Raw genomic sequence first — 20,411 nt, 5'->3', positions numbered from 1 at the left:
TCTGCCAGATGTATAATATTATTATGCTCATTTTAAAGAAAAGAAACATGAGGTCTAAAAAGTTCAATCAGTTCAGCTTTGGTCACAGTAACTCACTGTCACAAATGGGGTTAACACAAATCTCCAGCGGCTTTTTCCGCCATCACACCCGTTCTACTACCAATGCTTTTTCAGGGAGAAAAGTAGTAATGGCAAGACTGCGAATGAGAATCAGAGACCACTAGCCTGAATACAGAATGGTATAGTTAGAGCTGCCAGGCCACAAGAATACCATCTCAGCACCAAGAACCAATTCCATTTCCCCTTTGGCTGGAACTTAGATGAACTAAAGCAGGCTTCTAATAATTAGCAGTTTGGTTGCCCTTGGCCTAATCAAGGAATAAAAATTTTCCACAGCCAGAAGGCCTTCACAGATGTCAATCACTTCAGCCTGAAAAAGGCAAGGACCTCTTGGGCAATTCTCAATCTTGACTCAACTGGGGAGCTCTGCAAAAATAAGTATCAACGCACAGATCCACCATGGGGGATTTTGATTGAATTGGTTTGGGGTGGGGCCCAGGCACGTTTATTTTTTAGGTCCTCCGAGGCGATTCAATTGCACTGCCAGGACTAAGAATCACTGCTGGGTAAGCAGTGCATAGATGACTGAGCGGGAGATCAGATATTCAACTTAACTCCTACTCACAGCACCTCATCTAGAGTGCAGTGAGGTAGAAAGGGGAAGAAATAAAAGGTAGAGATAAAATGGGGGATAAGTGTGGGCGAGTTAGTTGCAGGAAAATGGCAACCTCCACTGTGGAGTCAGGGAAAGCATCAATGACAATGGTTTCTAGAACTGATCCTAAAAGGGCAGAGTTCAGTCGGAGTCAACATTGGACACAAGCACCCTCGTGTGCTGCGCCCTCCCGTTAGGTAGGGTGCTTTAACTTCATTTTTCTGTTGAGAAGACCTAGGTCTCAAGACGGTGAAGGGCCCTGTCCAACTCACATAGTCGGGTGTCCTAAATGGAGGTGGAACCTGGAGGGACACAGTACTCAGGGTATTCAGCCCAAGGTCTCCAAGTGCGCCTCCAGACACACCACGAGGCCCACACGCCCTCAGGAGGCTTCCGGCCTCAAGACCAGGAGGACGCAAGTCTATCAGCCTCAGCTCCGTTCCCGCCTTGGACTAGCGAGGCGGGGCTGCACCCAAACCGCATCCGGCGGAAGAGACTCCGTTCCCGCCCGGAGGGGCGGAGCCACCTTGTCCCCGTCGCCGGACGGGGCAGAAAGGGATCTGGCCACGACCAGCTGCAGCGTCGTCTGACGTCACTTCCGCGCGCCGCCGTAAACGTCAGTATCGGGCGCGTACGGCGGTGGTGAGGTTTGCTGTTAAAGTTGCCTTTCGCGAGCCATGGAGAGTGACTTCTATCTACGTTACTACGTGGGTCACAAGGGCAAGTTCGGCCACGAATTCCTGGAGTTTGAGTTCCGACCCGACGGTGAGAGAAGCCTCGCGTCCCTGGGGAGGACTAGTCCTGGGGGCGGGCGAGTGAAGGAGGCCGGGAGTCCGGAATGTGCGAGGAACTGCAGGAGGAAGGGACTGGTAGCCGAGAGGCGCTGATTTGGAAGGAACGATCCTGTGTCTGCCCCACTGGTTTTTTCTTTGAGCGTCCAGGGACTCCTGTTTAGTGACGTTTTGACCATAATGCTTTATTTAACAAACATTACTTGAACGCTTGCCTTGTGGCAGGCACAATCTAGGGTACAGGACTGAACGATAGGCAAGCTTCCTCTCTCGTGGAACTTGTATTCGAGTTCTGGGAGAGAGATCGTAAACAAAAAAGAAGATTCGAGATAATGAGGAATGGTCACAAAATAAAACAAAATGATAAATAAAATAAAACAAAACATAATAATGCTGGTGGGCTGCTTTTAGAAAGGGTGGCTATTGGAGAACTCTGGAAAGGAGATGTTTGAACTGAACTCTGATAAGGAGCCAGCCTTGTTACGATCGGGAAGAAGAGTATTGTAGATAGAGGGAGTAACAAGTGACAAGGCTGTAGAGCAGGAATGAGCTAGGCGCATTTCAGGTGGCCAGTGTAGCTTAAGAGTAGTGAACTCCAAGGAGAATAGTAGGAGATGATGTCGGTTAAGTAGGGAGGGGTTACACCACGTAGGTCTTCATAGGCCATGGTAGCGTTTGGATTTTATTCTAAGTGCAGCAGGAAACAGTTGGGAAATTTTAAGCCGAGAAGAGTTGTAACCTGTTCTTGAAAAAGTATTTTAATTATTAGGCGCAGAATGGGCAAGGATGGAAACAGGGCTACTTATTAGGAGACAGTTAACAACTGTCAAGACAAAAGGGATGTTGATTGTGACTAGAGTGTTAGTAGAGAGAAGGATTTAGAATACTGTTGGAGGCAGAACCAATAGGACTTTGTTGGTTGATAGGATCTGGGGAGGGGCCAGTATGGTGAAGGAAAGGGAATCAAAGATGACAGAAAACCTTCACTAAATGCGGGCACAAAGATGAATCTGACAAGCCCCCGTTGTAAAGGAGATAGAGCTGTTGACAGTGACAAAACAGTGTATTAGGTGCTGTAAGAAAGAAATAGAAAGGACTCTAGGAGCAGAAAGAAGGCACTTAGCCTGAGGGTCAGAAAAGGCCTCCTGCATAAAATGACATGGGGAAGGGTGTGTGTGTGTGTGTGAGTGAGTCTTTAGTAATGTGTAGAAGTTGGTTAGGCAGATGAAAGTCAAGAAGGCATTTTGAACAGCATTAACAATAAAGAGGCTGAAAACCAAAAAGTGCATGGGATGTTTCAGGCAGAGACCAAGTACATTTGACCCTTAAACAATATAGATTTGAACTGTGTGGGTCCACTTATATATGAGTTTTTTCTAACAATAAACACTATAGTACTGCGTGATCCACAGTTGGTTGAATCCTAGACTGCAGAACTGTAGATGCAGGAGGAACTGCAGATTCAGAGGGCTGACTCTGTTACACCCGGATTTTTGACTGCAGAGTAGGCTCCCCTAATTCCCATGTTGTTTAAGGGTCAACTGTAGTTTGATTAACTCCAGCTATGTGAGAGAGGACTATTGTAAGAGTGAGCCTGGAAAGGAGCTTAGCTTAGCAGTAAGCCATGTTGAGGAAGTTGGATTTTATCAAGAAGGCAGTGGGAAGCCATTGTCTGTGTCAAAATACTAGAGTAATCTAATCAGATCCATTTGTTACTACATCGCTTTGTCTACTGTATGGAGAATGAACTGAAAGGAGAGAGATGTGGCAGAGAGGCAGAGTAGTGAGGCATCAGTTGATTTGGCTCTTTTTAGTGTGTCTTATATTCTACAGGGAAAAAAAATATCTCTTCCCTTTTATCTTCTCTTTTGTATCCACCATATATACCCAGATTAGCCTGTGGAATGCCAATATGCACAAAGGGCCTTGTATACCAGATGTGCTTTATAACAAAACCACAACTTTTCCATCACAGGAATAGATCAGAGTTTTGCACAGTCACATGATAATATATGTAAACAGCATTTTACAGTTTTCAGAAATGCTTTCATAACTCATTTGAGCCTCTGGAGGCCATGTGTGTGTTAAGTTACCAATTACTAGTCCTGTTTTCAGCTGAGGACATTAACCTGCAGAGATATGATTTGCTGGTGACAAGAGTCTGTTGTTTTATCACACCTGAGCTGCCTTTTGCAGGCACTCTAATTCAGTGTCAGCTGTATTTTTTTATTGGAAGTCTATTTAATAAGCTAAAGTGAAAAACTGAGAAGACTAATATTGTTGGAATACCAAAGGTGTAAATAGTAAATCTGTTAGATACTTTGAAGGGAAAGTTAGGATACATTTTAAGCAACAGTTGATAGTCTTGCTAATGATGCTTTATTCATGTTTTTATTATACACTGAACTTGTTTTTTGCCTCTCACAGGGAAATTGAGATATGCCAACAACAGCAATTATAAAAATGATGTCATGATCAGAAAAGAGGTAATGAGCCTTCTGAGAGCCTTTCATTTACTACCATTTAGCCTTTTGTCTTGTTTTTGTTCTTTCTGGGAGTAGTATTGAAAGATAAAGACTAGAGAAGTATAGACATGTTGGTAGACAGCTTCTAAGGTTTTTGTCAGATCTTTTTTTTTAGTTTCTACGTTCTTTCACAATGCTGAATCAGTTACTGGTAATCATTTGAAGTCTTGCAGATTTGGGGTTGAACCCTGAATATGCTACTTACTAACCATGTGACCTTGGACAAATTTCCTGGTTGAACTTGATAAGTCTCAGTTTCTTCATCTGCAAAAACAGGAACCACCCTCACCCCTCAAAAGTTTGCTGTATTCCCTGGAACCCAGCACTCAATAGAGGTCTTTTAATTTTTATTTGAATGGGGGAAAGCGAGCGTGAAAAAGCAGTTAGCATCATTGAATGCATGTCAGATGCCAGGCATGGCATCTGTGGTCTTATTTAACCTTTATTGTAAGCCTTTGTGAATATTATATACCCTTTACAGACAAGACAGTGAAGGCCCAGATATTAATTATGGAGCTTGTTCATAGTTATCCCTGCTAGTAAGAGAGCCTGCCTCTGTCAAGCCCATGTACTCCATTTTGGCATGATTTCTACCACACCATTAAGGCTTTTTCCTTTTAACCGCTTTGTCACATTTGAAAATGTCTCAACAGCCAGTATATTTTCGTGCTATTTAATTAGCAGTCAGTTTTATGCTTACCCACACATGTCAGCATACTTGCTTTTTTTTTTTAAACAGTGGACTAGTATGTAAAGTGTATTGTAAAAGAAATGTCTACTCTTCAGAAGCATGTCATTTAGTTAAGTATAACCAGGGTTTCTCACAGATTTTTGTTTGGGGCTCAGGGATGAGTTGGGTAGGTGGGCAAGGAGTAGGTCCACGTGAACAGTATGTGTGGGACTGCGGTGCTGTCACTGGGCACTTCTGACCCTGCCCTCTTGGCATGCTGAGGTCAAGCCAGAATGTCTTCCCACTTGCAAAGCTGCCAAAAACGTGTTCAGGAGTAGTCTTCTTTATCTTTCATTACTGAGTCAGGATGCTTCTTAGGGATACAACTTAAATTCTGCTTTATAACTTGCTTTCAGGCTTATGTACATAAAAGCGTGATGGAGGAACTGAAGAGAATAATTGATGACAGTGAAATTACCAAAGAGGATGATGCTCTGTGGCCTCCTCCTGACCGAGTGGGCCGGCAGGTGAGTGTTTTGGCAACTACCCACAGTGCAGAAATCTTACAAATAAGGTTTACTGCTCTGCATATGACATTGAATACACACAGGTATGTGTGTGTGTGTTGTGGAGCCCCGCACAGAGCAGATTGCCAGTACCTTGGTCTAAGGAAGCAGTAATCCCACGGGGAGGATCAGGGAGAGCAAGTGGTGCTGCTGACCACCTAGAGCCCAGCTCTGAATTTTTTCTTATGACCCCTTCCCAGCTTTTCAGAGTTTTTGCTGCCCACGTCACTTGCTAAGTAACTACTATGGACAAAGTAGAGTGAGGATACAAAGATAAATAAAACATAGTTATTTTAACAATCTAATGGGAAATCATGCAAGCAACTGAGTACATGTGTTTAAATTTGTGGCTTACATGTTTGTTCTGAAGACCATTATGGTGATTAAAAAATAAAAGCCAGTCATGTTTGACTGAATTCACAGGGAAGAGTCTTCTCACCACTTCAGTGCTACCTTTATAATCTAGACTTCTGATTGATTTCATTGTTTCTCGTCTTGTCCCTTACAGCCCATTTTTCCATCCTGAAGCCAGAGTAACCTTTAAAATTTAAATTTGCTTATATATTCCACTGATTTTAAACTCTCCAGTGGCTTCCCACCGCATTTAAAATAAAATCCAAACTCCCACCTTATCTTATCATTCTCATGATCTCTCACGGTTCAAACCTCACTGGCCTTACTTCTGTTCCTCCTAGGTTGTTCTTCATTTAGGACCTTTGCATTTGCTACATGCTGCCTGGGATATTCTGTCCAAGCCTGTCTTTTATTGAGGTTTTCAGATGTCACTTCCTCAGTGATGTCTTGACTGTCTATCTGATCTAAAATGCCTTCCCCATCATTTTTTTTAAAAATAAGATCTGATTCTTATCGTCATAGCATTTATCATTGTCTGAAATTTTGTTTGGTTTTCTTTATGTATCCCTCTTCCTCCGCCACTACAACAGACATACATATACACATAAAAACTTCAAAACGAGGATTTTATATTTTTTTTTTGCTGCTGTATCTGTAGCGACTAAGATAGTGCCAGTGTATAGTAAAAGCTCAGTGATAAATTCATGTGAGAACTCATGTAAGTTTATTCTAATCAACTCAAAATGATGGACCAGCTCTTGAGGAAGAGTGAAAAAAATCCCATCCTCAGTACTTACTCGAGTTAATTTTTAAATATATGTCCATGAGATCTTAGTAATACCTCTTAGTGATACTGTGTGTGTGTGTGTATGGCTTTAGAATTGATAAACGTTTCAGGTCCATTAAGTCATTTAACATTTACAATAGTCCTTTGAAGACTCCTGTGCACTAAAAAGTCCTGTGCATACTCCTGTGCACTAGCAACAACCTATTGGATAGTGTAATTAAAAATAAAATCCCATTCATATTAGCAACAAAAGCTATAAAGAACTTGGAAATAAATTTAACAAGATGTACAAAATTTACAGGAAGGGGCTTTATAGAAGGACATAGAAATATCTGTCATTTTTATAGATGGGAAAACTCAGTATTATTATTGATTTTCACCAAGGTAATTTATAAATTCATTCCAATTGAAATCAAAATCACAACAGGATTTTTCGTAGAACCTAGGAACATGGGATTAAATTCATGGAAGATCAAAGGAGCAAGAGTAGCCAAGATAATTTTGAAGATTTCTTATAAAGCTATAGTCATTTATATAGTGATAGTGCCTCAGGAATTGACCACTAAACCATTGGAACAGAATAGAGAGCCCAGAAACATCAACCTATGAAAATATGTGAACTTGGAACAGTATATGACAGATGGGGACTTTCAAATTAGTAGGAAACGGATGGACTGTTTAACAAATTATACCAAGATGATTGGCAATATATTTATGAAGTATTTTTAGTTAGATCATTTATAGAAATAAAGCAAGACTTTAAAATATAGAAGAAAATATTGACTAGAAGAAAATACTATCTTTTATTTCTGGATAGAGAAGTTTTTTAAGCTCCTTAAGGGAAAAGATTGGTAAATTTGACTTCTTTAAATTTAAAACTTCTTTTTACCTAAAGACATTCAAAGATAAATTTGAAAAATAAGCCACAGCCTAGAGGAAGACATTTGAAAACATGTAACTGGCAAAGGGTTTCTTCAGAATGTATAAAGAACTATAAATTAATAATGAAAAGATAAGCCAGTGGCAGAATATGTAAAGGGTAGGAATAGACAATTTATAGAACTGGAAAAACAAGTGGCTAATAAATTTATGAAAATATTTAGTTTCATTTGAAATGTGAAATTAGGATAACAGTGAAATACCATTTCAGCTCCATTAGAATAGCAAAAAAAGGCACCAAGTTTTTAAAAGGATATGAGAAAGAAAAGGGGGATTCACATATACTGGTGGGAATAATATTGGTACAGCCATTTTAGGGAACAATTTGGTAGTATCTAACAGAGTTGAAAATACTTTTATCCTACTTGTAGGAATTTCCTAGAGAGATTTTCACATACGTACAGGGGATGCATGGAAGACTGTTCTTGCTGTGTTGTTTATAGAAACAAAAGTTGGCAACTTAAGTCTACTTTCAATAGGGGAATGAATGGAATGTTCTAAAGCATTTAAAACTAATCAACTTGATCTATTTACAAAAAAATTTTGTTGAAAACAAACAAAAAAATAAATGAACAAACCAAAGAAAACATAGATACAGAGAACAGAGCAGTGGTTACCAGAGGGGAGGGGCTGGGAGAGGATACGGGGGAGGTGCAAAATGGGTAAAGGGGATCAACTGTATGGTGACAGATGGAAACTGAATTTTTGGTGGTGAGCATGCTATATTATATACAGAAGTAGAAATATAATACTGTACAGATGAAACTTACATAACGTTATAAACCAACGTTAACTCAATAGAAACAAGTTTTAAAAAATCTTTGTTGAATGGAAAAAGCAAAAAGATATAGTATGATTATGTAAAATCTTAAAAACATACTACCAAAACCATGAGTGGAAAGAATACACCTCAACTTCTGGGGATGCAGGAAGGAGAGTGGAACAGGAGCTGGGCGTAAACTCTATCTATAATATTTTATTTCTTTTAAAGAAAAATCTGACACAGGTATGACTAGATATTAACATTTTCAAATCTGAGCGTTGAGAACATTGGTCTTAAGAATTTTCTCTATTTTCTGTTTGAATTCTTTTCATACTGAAAAACTGAAAAACAGAAAGAATGGGGAGGGAAAAAAGAAAAGAAGTAGGGCTCAGAAGTCCCAGAAAGGCAGAGATCTTTGTTTTTGCTGATCTGTCCCATAGCACCCCTTCTTCCCCACCCAACTGATTGATCAATTGAAGATTTATAGTACTTGTTTCACTCTAGAAATGGAGGCCTAAGGGCATACAGCTAGTAAGTGACAAAGCTGGGATCAAACCCAGGATCTAGAATTTTTTTCCTTGTCCCACGTTGTCCAAAAAGTTAGATTCTTATTATTTGTAAAACATTTAGACACGTTACTCCACATTGTTAACAATGAAAGCTCGTATACAGAACATGATGTAAATTCTTCCAAGGGTGGAGCCTCACAGACATAACTTCATCTAAGAGTGTAAGCTACTCAAGGGCTAACCCAGTATTTAATTTATCTCTTTGTTTTAGTCCCCAGCATGATTTAGTGCTAAGATTGAACTGGTCGTGTTCATGTGGCCATCTGTATTAGAGTTTGTGTGATTTGACAGATGATGAACCCTTCTTCTGTGTGATTGATGAAAAAATCTAATTCAGCTTGTCTTCTTCTAATGTTTCTAGGAGCTTGAAATCGTCATTGGAGATGAACACATTTCTTTCACAACATCAAAAATTGGTTCCCTTATTGATGTCAATCAATCCAAGTAGGTACACGATCCTTATAACCAGATATGTCTGTTTTAGAGCAGATTGATATGAAACCTTTAACCAAATTGGGACCATTGTGGTAACATCTGGTATAAGTGCAACAGAAGGGGCCAGCTTTGTCCCCTCCATATTATTTTCAACGGCTTGTTCCTATTGCTTTTGGTATAGTATTCAAACATTGCTAATCAGAACTTCTCAGTGTTTTCAAAGATTTAATTCTGTAAATACCTTTATGCATAGGAGCAGCCAAAGTGGGTAAGAATCTAGCCAGAACAGAAAATGAAATACACCAAAACAAGTGAAAGTCTGACTTTGGTGAAACTTTAAATGACTTAGAATATCAGTTTAAAAGTCATTTTGTTAATAGGATAAATTATAAAGTTGAGACATGAACCTATATGCCACAAAGAGTCTTAGAATTTGGCAACCTCTTTGGCACTTGTGCATTGAGGATTTAGGATTAGATACAGGTCACTTTTAGTACCTTTTGGGCATGATTGTCTTCCTTTGGACAGTCTACTTGTTCTTAGCCAGTTATGCCATAATAATCTTCGGCCTCTGGGTCCAACTTAGTACTACATCTTAAAAAAGAAGTTTTCCTAATTCTGAAAGTAATGCATGCTCATAGTAGAAAATACAGGAAATGTAGAAAAGTAGAAAGGGGAAAATCACCCATAAACTGCAATTAGATAACCATTAATCTTTATTTCTTGTCTTTTTTCTGTGCTTTAAAAAAAATGTAGTCTTTTAAAAGCACAAAAAAAATGTAATTGAGATCAACAGTCTATTATTTTAATCATGATTTTTTTCCACTTAAAATGATATGAGCATTTCCTCATTAAAAAAAAACCTTAACATTTCAAATGACCTCATAATATTCCATTTTAATATATAGCATATAGCCTTTTTCTTCTTTTTGGACACTTGATTGTTTTGAAAGATTTAATTCTGTAAATACCTTTATGAGGAATATTGGTATGTAAATAATCTGGGTTATTAAATGGTATTTTTTTCCTCAGCTTTTAAAGTATTTTTTTCCTCTTACATTTTAGGGATCCAGAAGGCTTACGAGTATTTTATTATCTTGTCCAGGACCTGAAGTGTTTGGTCTTCAGTCTTATTGGATTACACTTCAAGATTAAGCCAATCTAAATTGAATATTGGTGTGTGGACACAAGGGGGGGTGGGAGTAGCTGCTTTTAATTACCATTATGAGGACATTTTTGTGTATATCAGGGCAATTTTTTAATGAACTATAAGTGAATATCTTTAATAAAAACATAACAAAAGCAGTTTTTATTGTATTTAAAGACCTGAACATGTACTCTTTTCAATTACTTTTTAACACTAACATCCTATGTGAGGTATTGCCAAAAATTGAATCAACTCCGTACACATAACCAGTTTATAGGAAATAAGAAAATAGAGAAACATGCTAAAAAATACAGTGGAAATTCAATCAGTATCCAGAGGAAACTCCAGAACAACGAATCTGATTTCTTCAATAAATAAGCTGCAAACATAAAATAAATGGAGGTGGAGTGGAAACCTGTACATTAAAGGAGATTTGAGAGACATAATCAGTACAATGTTTGGACCCTATTTGGATCATGATTTAGGAAATGTAAAATGACATCATTAAGGAAATTTGAACACTGGATGTTTGGTATTAATGAAGTATTGTTAATTTTTTAGATGTGAAATGGTATTGTGGTTAGTGTCTTTTTCATCCAGTTTTATAGAGATATAATTGAGGTTGGGTTTTTTAATCACCTTTATAGCTACATCTGTAGCTACTTCTGTATGGGGGAAAATACTTTGGTTTATTACACTGTAAGCAATAAAATGCCTGGTCTCAGAAAATTTTTCCAATAACTCATTTTAAAATCAGCTTGCCAACAGCCATTAAGAAGTGAGACATAGTTTGTACAGAGTGGGAATTTGTTCAGCAGGTGGATCTGTAGGAACTTTTTCTTGTTGCTAAATTGCATGGCTTCCTTAGTGAGGCAGATTGCTGAACACATTGTGGGTGCTGAAATGAACTGGATCTTGATAAGTCTCATTTGACTGAGGGGAAGTGATCAAGCTAAGCTCACATCCTGCAAGACCAACTTGGGACAGGTCCTAAATCATGACTCCTAGGCCAGTGCTCTACTTTGCCTCCCTCAAAGATTATAGGGCAGTAAGTTAGGTGTGCCAACTAAAAATTGGCACTTGCTATCTACCTCTGGATAAAATCATGAGCCGCTGCAGCCGCTGACCTTCACTCCCTAAAAGTTCAGGGTGGAGATCAGGAATGAGGCACTCTGCTCTGGGAAAACTGGCAGAATAGGCCTTCAGATAGATATTTTCAAAATATTTTATGAGCCCAAATTCTTACGTCTCCTCAAATCTAGAAAAGCACTAAAATCATTAATGGCGACACCTGCTCCTCATGACTAGCAGCAAGGCTCTGCCTAAGTGTGTGCTGCTTGACTGTATGTAACCACTGTCCACTAAAATCATATATGATACTGAGCTCCCCCTGCCTCTTCAGAGCAGTTACTCAGAGCTATCTGAAATGCTGTCTCCCGGGCTGTTGTCCTTATTTTACCCCAAATAAAACTTAACTCACAACTCTCAGTTGTGTGATTTTATTTTGGTCAAAAGGTGCAAATCTGGGACCTGAGATGTCAAGGTTCCTGACTCCAGTGTCCCCTCTGCTACAGAAAGGTACTTGGGGGGCAACGAAGTAAGTTTGTGGTAAATTAGACATCCTAAGGAGTCACTCCAAATTTCACAGAAAGTAGATCTCACCAGGCTATAAAAGACTCAAATACGCTGTTCCTTGTAACATGCTCACAGCTTCTGTATGCTCTCAAATGTGCCCTGGACAAGACCACAGGTAAAACAAGGCTCAGTAAATGTGTAAGAATAAGCCAAGAACCCAGAAAAAAGCCTGCTGAAGGGAAGTGTTCAGTCTTGGGGACCACAGTGAGGACTTGCACACGGGGCGACCGTCTGAAAGGTCTCAGGGAGGAAAGAGTAAGGAGCAGTTTAAAAAAGAAAAAGGTCCCATCTCCCAAATTTGTGAAGCCGACCCTGGGCAAGCTGAACGGACGTGGTCTAAGCCGCAGAGGGCAGGCAGGGATCAACCGCGAGGTTGGGTGAGGGAAGGCAGAGTAGTGAGGGGCCAGGAAAGAACTGAAAGGCAGGAAGAAGTCCTGGCAGAGGTTTCCGGCAGGGACTGTCTTCTTCGCTGAGGTATCCCTCAGACTAGCTTAGTGCTGGCACGAGATCGGTGTTCAGTATCTGGAATTACCGATTGCTGGGGGCAGCCTTCCGCGGGTCTGAGCATCGAGTAATTGCGGACCCCGCGACCTCCACAGGTTCACTTTGCCCAAAACAAAAAGCCAGGTGCGCGGGAGAGGGAACAGCTCGCGGAGACCCCCCACCCCAAACTCCGCCCCGAACCCGCACCGAGGGTGCGCAGGCGGCGCCCGCCGTTTACGACAGGCCGGAAAGCAGCGGCCACAGACAACGCCGCCGGCCCGGGCCACTATGGGGGTAAGGCAGTGGCGAACCGCCTCCAAGGCAGGGGCTGGGAGGTGGCGAGGACCTGGAAGGCAGGCAGGGGCTCGCGCCAGGAGGAAATTAGGGGAGTGGGCTCGCGCTGAGAAGTAGCGGGGAGGCAGAGCTCGAAAGGGGAGGGTAGGGGCGGGGCAGGGGCTAGGCCTGGGGCTGCGCAGGCGCTGTTTGATGCAGTCGCCCTGGCATTCCTCCTCAGAAAATCGCGCTGCAGCTCAAAGCCACGCTGGAGAATGTCACCAACCTCCGGCCGGTGGGCGAGGACTTCCGGTGGTACCTGAGGGTAAGGCTGGAGGGGCGGGGCTCTAGACGTCTAAGCTGTAGACGCTTGGAGGCTCCGGGTGGGGGCGGGCCAGGTGAGGTTTTCCCATCCTGATCTAGTAGTGAAGGGGAGGTTTCTCTCCTGCAGGACCAGATGTGTTTGATTATTAAATGTTCTCTTTTCTTCTGGGTAGAATTTTATGTTTGCTTTATTAAGCTTGTTGGCTAATTCTTAACTGGCAGTGTCTTGGGATTCCTTTTGTAATTTTTCCCTCCGTTAAATATTTCATGATATGTAAACACACTATAGGAGAGGCAACTTGAAAGAGATCTTGTGATTATTTAGTAAAAATAATTTCACCTTCTTTTTTACTTGTTGATTAGGTTTTATTATTGTGAGGTGGTTTAATTGTGTACATGGCTCCACCCTTACTTCCCCATCCAGTATTGGAAATCTGTGTCCATTGAAGAAAATACACAACCTTCAAGTTGAGAATTGTTTTATTCGGTGGACTTTCTGAGGATTTCAAGCCAGGGAGGCAGCTTCTCAAATAGCTCTGAGGGACTACTCCCACGAGGTAAAGGAGGAGCCAGGATATGTAGGAGTTTTGCAACAAAGACCAGATAGTTGGAACATCAAAAGTTTACTGTTAATTAAGGAAAAACAGATATCTCAAGATAATGAATTTAGTGCTTTTCTGTGTATAGGAAGATGCAAGAGTCTGGGCTTATTGGTTTTTTTCTTTTTCTTTTGTTATATTTATTTTTATTGAAGTATAGTCAGTTTACAATGTGTTAATTTCTGGTATACAGCACAGTGATTCAGTTATACATACACATATTCTTTTTCATGTTCTTTTTCATTAGAGGCTATTACAAGATATAAATATAGTTCCCTGTGCGGTACAGTAGAAACTTATTGTTTGCTTATTTTATATATAGTAGTTAGTATCTGCAAATCCCAAACTCACAATTTATCCCTCCACCCCTCCACTTACCCTCTGGTAACCATAAGTTTGTTTTCTATTTCTGTAAGTCTTTTTCTATTTTGTAAGTTCATTTGTGTCATTTTTTTTAGATTCCACATATAAGTGATATGGTATTTTTCTTTCTCTTTCTGGCTTACTTCACTTAGTATGACAGTCTCCATGTCCATCCATGTTGCTGTAAATGGCATTATTTTATTCTTTTTTATGGCTGAGTAGTACTCCATTTATCCAGTCGTCTGTTGATGGACAGTTAGGTTGCTTCCATGTATTGACTATTGTAAATCATGCTGCTATGAACATTACGGTGCATGTGTCTTTTTGAATTAGCGTTTCCTCTGGATGTATGCCCCAGAGTGGGATTGTTGGATCATAGAGTAAGGCTATTTTAGTTTTTTAAGGAATCTCCATACTGTCCTCCATAATGGCTGCACCAAACTACATTTTCACCAGCTGTGTAGGAGGGTTCCCTTTTGTCCCCACACTCTCCAGCATTCATCATTTGTGGACTTTTTAGTGATGGCCATTCTGACTGGTGCGAGGTGATACCTCATTGAAGTTTTTGATTTGCGTTTCTCTTGTAATTAGTGTTATTGAGCATTTTTTCATATGCCTATTGACCATTTGTAAGTCTTCATCAGAGAAACGCTTGTTTAGGTCTTCTGCCTATTTATTGATCGGGTTGTTGGTTTTTTTGTTGTTGAGTTGTGTGAGCTGTTTGTATATTCTGGAAATTAAGCTTTGTCAGTTGCATCATTTTACAAATATTTTCTTCCATCCCGTAGGTTGTCTTTTTGTTTCATTTATAGTTTTCTTTGCTGTGCAAAAGCTTGTAAGTTTAGTTAGGTCCCATTTGTTTATTTTTGCTTTTATTTCTATTGCCTGGGTAGGTTGCCCTAGGAGAACATTGCTAAGATTTATGTCAGAATGTTTTGCCTATGTTTTCTTCTAGGAGGTTTATAGTGACTTGTCTTATGTGGGCTCACTGAAATCATTCCTTTGATATGCACCTTAGCTATCTAGAGCCAGTGTCTTGTTCTTTCCCATCCTGATTCCACCCACGGTTGAGGGCGGCTGCAGTGCCTGAGGGCTTGGCACCAGACAGCCTATTTGTCTCCATCCTCAGTTCCCTTGGGCTCACTGCTGGGGCGGTGGTAGTGGCTGTTGGCTTGATGGCTGCAGCAGCCTTTGTTTGCTGATATGGCAGGCAGTGTTTTTCTTTCACATCTGGTATGCTGGTGGCATGGTCTACAGAGGTCCTCATCGTAACAGAGCAGTTTGAGGCCCTTCACTCTCCCAGATCCCAGAGCTTCTCTGTTTTCCTTTTAGTCTAAATCCCAGCATTCAGTACCTGACAAAAGCCTTATCTTTTTTAGGAAGCCTTCTGCCCACCTTTATTGCCAAATATTTTGAAGCCCGAGTGCCTGGGCTTTTTTGAGGAATTGATATTATTTGGCTTAAAAAAGCCCAGTCTAGAGAAGAAGACAAAGAAATAGAGTAGCAACAGAGTGATAAATACTTTCACAGCAAACCTACAGGGCCTGTGAGAACAGAGAGGAAGCTCCTAACCCAACAGGGATGGGGGGCTTTGAGGCCATTTCTGTACTGCATGAGCACTTGAACCCCTAGCCAGACTGGGCACTTCTTACAGGAGGGCGAGCACGCCAATGTAAGAAACATTTTGACCTGTTCTTTGCCCAAAGATAAGTCTGGTTATGTCCTTAGTGGAGCTGGTTGTAAGGATGAGGTAAGACTGCTGACAAGGTTATAAGCTTGCCCACCTCACACTGTTCTTACCCTTCCCTCGGCATCTGCCCAACTGAGCCAACTACTTTACTAATACTGCTTTTCCTCCCCTAAGATGAAATGTGGCAACTGTGGCGAGATTTCTGAGAAGTGGCAATATATTCGGCTGATGGTAATTGCTCTCCCCACCACTATACCCACACCCAAACACACACATGCTTCTGGGGAGGGATTTGTGGCCCTAACCTCTCTGATCTCTGCCTCTTGCTTTTTGTGGTTTGGGAGGGCAAGCATTGGTGTGTTCAACACTGGGAAGTGAGGCAGAATTCACAATCAAGGGGATGTCCTTTCCTCAGCCTCAAGAAGCCTCCCTAGGATTCTTATCCTAGCAAGTTGCTCACCCCTCTCTAGGTCTTGGTCTCTTCAACTGGATAATAGGTGGTAGGATTGGGTCTCCTGAGGATCCTTGTATGTAACTGACATGTGACTAGAGGTCCTGTTTACTCCTTGCCAGGATAGCGTGGCATTGAAGGGAGGCCGTGGCAGCGCCTCTATGGTCCAGAAGTGCAAGCTGTGTTCAAGGGAAAACTCCATCGGTAGGTAGGCCATGGATACTGGGCTCTGCCAGGCTGCCCCACAGCTTCCTGGTATCAGAGCAAAAGCAGGCTCATGTTACCTATGGTAGACCCAGACCTGAGGTACTCAAGCTTCTGCGGCAGACTCTTTCTTACCCAGAGCCACACTTGGGCACCTGGATGGGGCCAGGGTATGAACCCAAATCAACTTTGTCTTCTCTTTTACCTTTCAGACATTTTGAGCAGCACCATCAAATCTTACAATGTAAGTTTCCGGCTGCAGTGGCAGGCACAGTGGGATTAGATCGAGGCTGGGATCTAGGAAGCCTGGGTTCTAGAATTATATTTGCACCAGACCGACCTGCCATGGGACTGACTTATATCAAGTACTTTTTCATTCATTCACTCTATCAGTCATTTATTCACCTTACACTGACTGAGTGATTGGGTAGGAAAAGGACTCATAAACAGGCTATAGTAGTGCCTTCTTATAATTGCTGGGCGGTGGGAGCTCGAGGGACTTCTGACCCAACCTGGCCACTCAGGCTCCAACACTGGAAGCACTCACCTTATCTATGTCTTGGGGGACTAGTAAGCCTTCTCTGAAACCATGGGTGGGACAGTGCTTTGAATGGTGCATGCCATCCTTGATATTGTTGATGTTATTAGGTATTTATATGTTACAGCATAATAGATTAGTCCAGAGGTGAGGGAGGGAGTGTATGCTTTGGGTCTCTGTGTTTAAAGAAAGGCAGTTACTTGTATTCATCCATTCCTTATATGGTATTTTTGAAAAATGTCTGATTTATGCCAAATCCTCAGCTTTGTCCTGAAGTTAAAGGGAGAAATCACATAAGGACTTGCCCTCAAGGAAATCATAATCTACTGTAGAGATAGACTAGCAAACAGAAAGCAAACCAGGACCAACAGAGAAGTGCCCCCACCCCAGCCAGGCGCATGGTTGGTATGCAGGAAGCATGACAGAAGGGGAATGAAAGTGTGGGTGCGGTCCTTGGCATCTCTGGGCCCAGGGCTCAGGCAGGTGTGAATTTCCTAGCTGTACCACCCTGCTCAGAGGTGAGCACCCTCCATGAACAAATCCCATTTCAAAGGCTTTAAGTCAGCCCCTGCCTTGACAGCCTGGCAGATGGTTAGCCAAAGGCCACAGCTAAGTGTACTGGGACCCTTTGGATGATCTTTGTAGCTTAATGTTAAAGTTACATAATGGTAATTTTATCTACCATTCATTGAGCATAGTGTCGGGTCCTTTACACCTAGTTCAGATTCTCACAATAAACCTGTAGGAAACAGAGCTTCCTCAGCTCTGTTTGACGATCTTAGGCCCAGGGAGGAAGAGCGACAGAACTCTGTCTGAGGTCACATCCAGGCATCCCGACCCTAGAGCCCACACTCTGTTCTCCAGCATCCATGTCTCGTGGTGAGCAGGTGCCAAGGCAGGTTTCTTCCAGAAGGGGATGAGTTGCTCCTGAGTCCCATTCTGGGCTTGCAGGGGCATTGGGATCACCCTGACGGCCTGGTTGGGCCTACCTCCTCAACACATTTCCTTTCTAGGCTGAAGACAATGAGAAATTCAAGACGATAGTAGAGTTTGAGTGCCGAGGACTTGAACCGGTTGATTTCCAGCCCCAGGTGTGTGTCTTCCTGGGGAACCTGTGTTATTGGGGAGGGCATATACGAAGTGACAGCAGAACTTTGCTTCCTTCATAGACCACAGACTAATAGTTCTCCTTTCTAAGAATAATTATTATTTTTTAAGCATTTAACATATGTTTGGCACCAGGCTCGTTACTTTAAACGTTACCTCACTTATACTCACAGTATGCCTGTGAAGTTAGTTATTCATCCTATTTTTCAGATGAGGAAAGAACTTTAGAGATTTTGCACCTTGCCTAGGGTAACACAGTTAGTAAGTGGGGAGCTGTAATTTGAATCCAGTTCTGTCTGTCTGACTGCAGAGCCAGTGCTCCTGCCCTCGTGCCACTTTATTTGTGTAGCGTTTTCACCTCGCAGCTCTGTGAGGTAGGCAGAGGAGACAGTATTGTCAGCCCCATTTCATAAGTAAGAAAACTGAGATCCAGAGTGGGAGGTGACATGCCCAGGGTCATTCAGAAAATCAAGGGTAGTAGAAGGATTTACCCTACATCTCCTGCCTTCTAGTCCAGGGTTCTAATTTGGAGAAACCACTCTAGCCTCAGGGCAGCTCAGCCTGCCGGGTCCTGGAAGCTCAAGTCATTATTCCAGAACAGCGGCTCACACTGCGTCTCTGTCCCCCATCCCACAGGTGTTGTGAGAAGGACCAGTTCCCTGGCCAGGTCTGGCATGCCAGACCCTCCTTTCCCTCAGATTAACTGCTGCCTTCCTGTCGCCTGCAGGCCGGGTTTGCTGCCGAGGGTGTGGAATCGGGGACAGTCTTCAGTGACATTAATCTGCAGGAGAAGGTAGGGGACTTGGGGGCCTTACAGGGATCTATAGGGTACCTGGTGGAAATTGCCTTTTAGGTGAACAAGGCTCTTCAGTGGGAAGCTGACTCTGCACTTCTGTGCCTTTTGTTGGTGGTTTTGGCGTCCAAGATAACCCCAGGTGTAGTGCTGAAGTGCTACCTAGCGTCCCCACGCAGGAAGGCCAGGACTTGCCTTATAGAGAAAATATATATTCGATGAGCATTGTTTAGGCATAAGATACAGTACTGTTGGCCATGAATTTAGTATTAATGAATCAATGCATGTATTAAATAAGGTGTTTTTAAACAGAAACATACATGAAACAAAGTTATGTATTGATCAGTTGAAGAAAATATGATCAGATGCTCCCAGGAACCTAACCCTATATTTCTCCGGGAGCAGTGTTCACTGATTCAGTGTTTGTGGGGACTTTGTAGAACAAAACTACCGTGAATAACAAGAATCTACTGTATTCCTGGACATGTTACTGCCTTGCAGATAAGGAAAGCTGTGGTCAGGCCTCAAAGGAAGGAAGGATAAAAACATTTGATTTGCATAGCACCTAGGAGTAACCTAACTGGCTTTACTGAGCTCTCATAGGCGCCTGGCACTGTGCTGAGTACTCTTACATGTGTTACTTCATTTGATTCTTTCAATATTCAACATAAAACATATTGTTGTCCCTTTTTTTTTTTTTTTTAAATAGAGGACAGACTGAGGCTCAGAGAAATTAGTGACTTGCCCAAAATCAGAAAGCTAGAAGAACAGGAATTTAGGCCTGTGCAGTCTGGCTCTGCCCTGGGTCAGACATGCTCGTGAAGTCTGAGTCAGAGCCTGAGCTGGGCCTTAACAGTCCCAGTTCCCCACTCTCTGTGCTGTCCCAGGCTGCCTCTTGAGGCTAACGTTTTTTTTTCCCCCATAGGACTGGACTGACTATGACGAAAAGGCTCAGGAGTCTGTGGGAATCTACGAAGTCACCCACCAGTTTGTGAAGTGCTGAACCCTCCTCCCGTACACTTGCCTCTAGGAACTGAAAAGGGACAATGTGCCCCAAGTAGCAGAGGCTGGTCCCTTCAACCCTCATCCCCTGGCAGCTGTCCAGGCCCTCACAGCCTGCAGGCTGGGCTCTGCCACAGCTTCCCGATCCCTACCAATAAAGCTCCTGTTTGTGCTACACTGGTGCCTGAACAGCCACCCCCTTCACAAGTTAGAATGCATGTTGGAGGTCTCTGACGGCTTCGTGGCACCTTCCCACAATACAGGATCTTAGCCTGATCTAATTTGCAAAGTATGCAGGTGCACAAAGCCCCTAAGGGCTCTCCAGCACTTGAGTGCACAGGCCAACCCAGGGGACCAAGGGTGTCAAGGCCATTGGTACAAAGGGCAGCTGAGCCTGGGACGATGCTATGAGCCCGTAGTCCTGAGCCAAAAGGTCGCATTGACCATCTTGGCTCTCACGTAATCCCAGGCATCTCTGTTAGCTGGTGTCACTTCATACTCCAGGGCTAGAAGGGACTTTGGAGGTCAGCAGTTCCGTCCTGGTATTAATCTATACAATCCCTGCCAGATGCACATCAGGTCTTTGCTCACTTGTTGTGGTGGGGGCAATCCTCTACTGTTAGGAGAATCCCTATGAAAATTCTTCCTTGTGCCAGATCAGTCTCTGTGCTCCCTGTAGCTCCTCCTG

The 20,411-nt window shown here is 42.4% G+C and overlaps 2 protein-coding genes across 2 annotated transcripts; both read left to right on the top strand.

Moving 5' to 3' along the window:
• The first annotated feature begins 1,314 nt into the window (after positions 1-1,314).
• On the top strand, positions 1,315-10,433 carry MAGOH (mago homolog, exon junction complex subunit). The gene is made up of 5 exons (XM_006180144.3): positions 1,315-1,480; positions 3,934-3,992; positions 5,118-5,228; positions 9,041-9,123; positions 10,180-10,433. Exons 1-5 carry the CDS (start codon positions 1,393-1,395, stop codon positions 10,277-10,279), a joined length of 441 nt encoding a protein of 146 aa, XP_006180206.1. The 5' UTR covers positions 1,315-1,392; the 3' UTR covers positions 10,280-10,433.
• Positions 10,434-12,535: 2,102 nt separating this feature from the next.
• On the top strand, positions 12,536-19,900 carry CZIB (CXXC motif containing zinc binding protein). The gene is made up of 8 exons (XM_032494302.1): positions 12,536-12,673; positions 12,894-12,977; positions 15,803-15,859; positions 16,202-16,283; positions 16,496-16,527; positions 17,835-17,912; positions 18,656-18,721; positions 19,647-19,900. The coding sequence occupies exons 1-8, from the start codon at positions 12,668-12,670 to the stop codon at positions 19,722-19,724; spliced, it is 483 nt and encodes a 160-aa protein (XP_032350193.1). The 5' UTR covers positions 12,536-12,667; the 3' UTR covers positions 19,725-19,900.
• Positions 19,901-20,411: the final 511 nt, after the last annotated feature.

The sequence above is a fragment of the Camelus ferus genome, chromosome 13 (genome assembly GCF_009834535.1).
Source record: "Camelus ferus isolate YT-003-E chromosome 13, BCGSAC_Cfer_1.0, whole genome shotgun sequence".
Taxonomy (NCBI): Eukaryota; Metazoa; Chordata; class Mammalia; order Artiodactyla; family Camelidae; genus Camelus; species Camelus ferus.
The sequence above is the reverse complement of the archived record's forward strand: the minus strand, read 5'-3'. Positions and strand labels throughout refer to the sequence as shown.

Bases quoted from the DNA above. Each gene is read 5' to 3' on its own strand.
- MAGOH (XM_006180144.3), top strand. From the start codon at position 1,393: ATGGAGAGTGACTTCTATCTACGTTACTACGTGGGTCACAAGGGCAAG. The intron at 1,481-3,933 runs GTGAGAGAAGCC...TGCCTCTCACAG, and splicing joins GTTTGAGTTCCGACCCGACG to GGAAATTGAGATATGCCAAC. The intron at 3,993-5,117 runs GTAATGAGCCTT...ACTTGCTTTCAG, and splicing joins ATGTCATGATCAGAAAAGAG to GCTTATGTACATAAAAGCGT.
- CZIB (XM_032494302.1), top strand. The intron at 15,860-16,201 runs GTAATTGCTCTC...ACTCCTTGCCAG, and splicing joins GGCAATATATTCGGCTGATG to GATAGCGTGGCATTGAAGGG. The intron at 17,913-18,655 runs GTGTGTGTCTTC...TGTCGCCTGCAG, and splicing joins CGGTTGATTTCCAGCCCCAG to GCCGGGTTTGCTGCCGAGGG.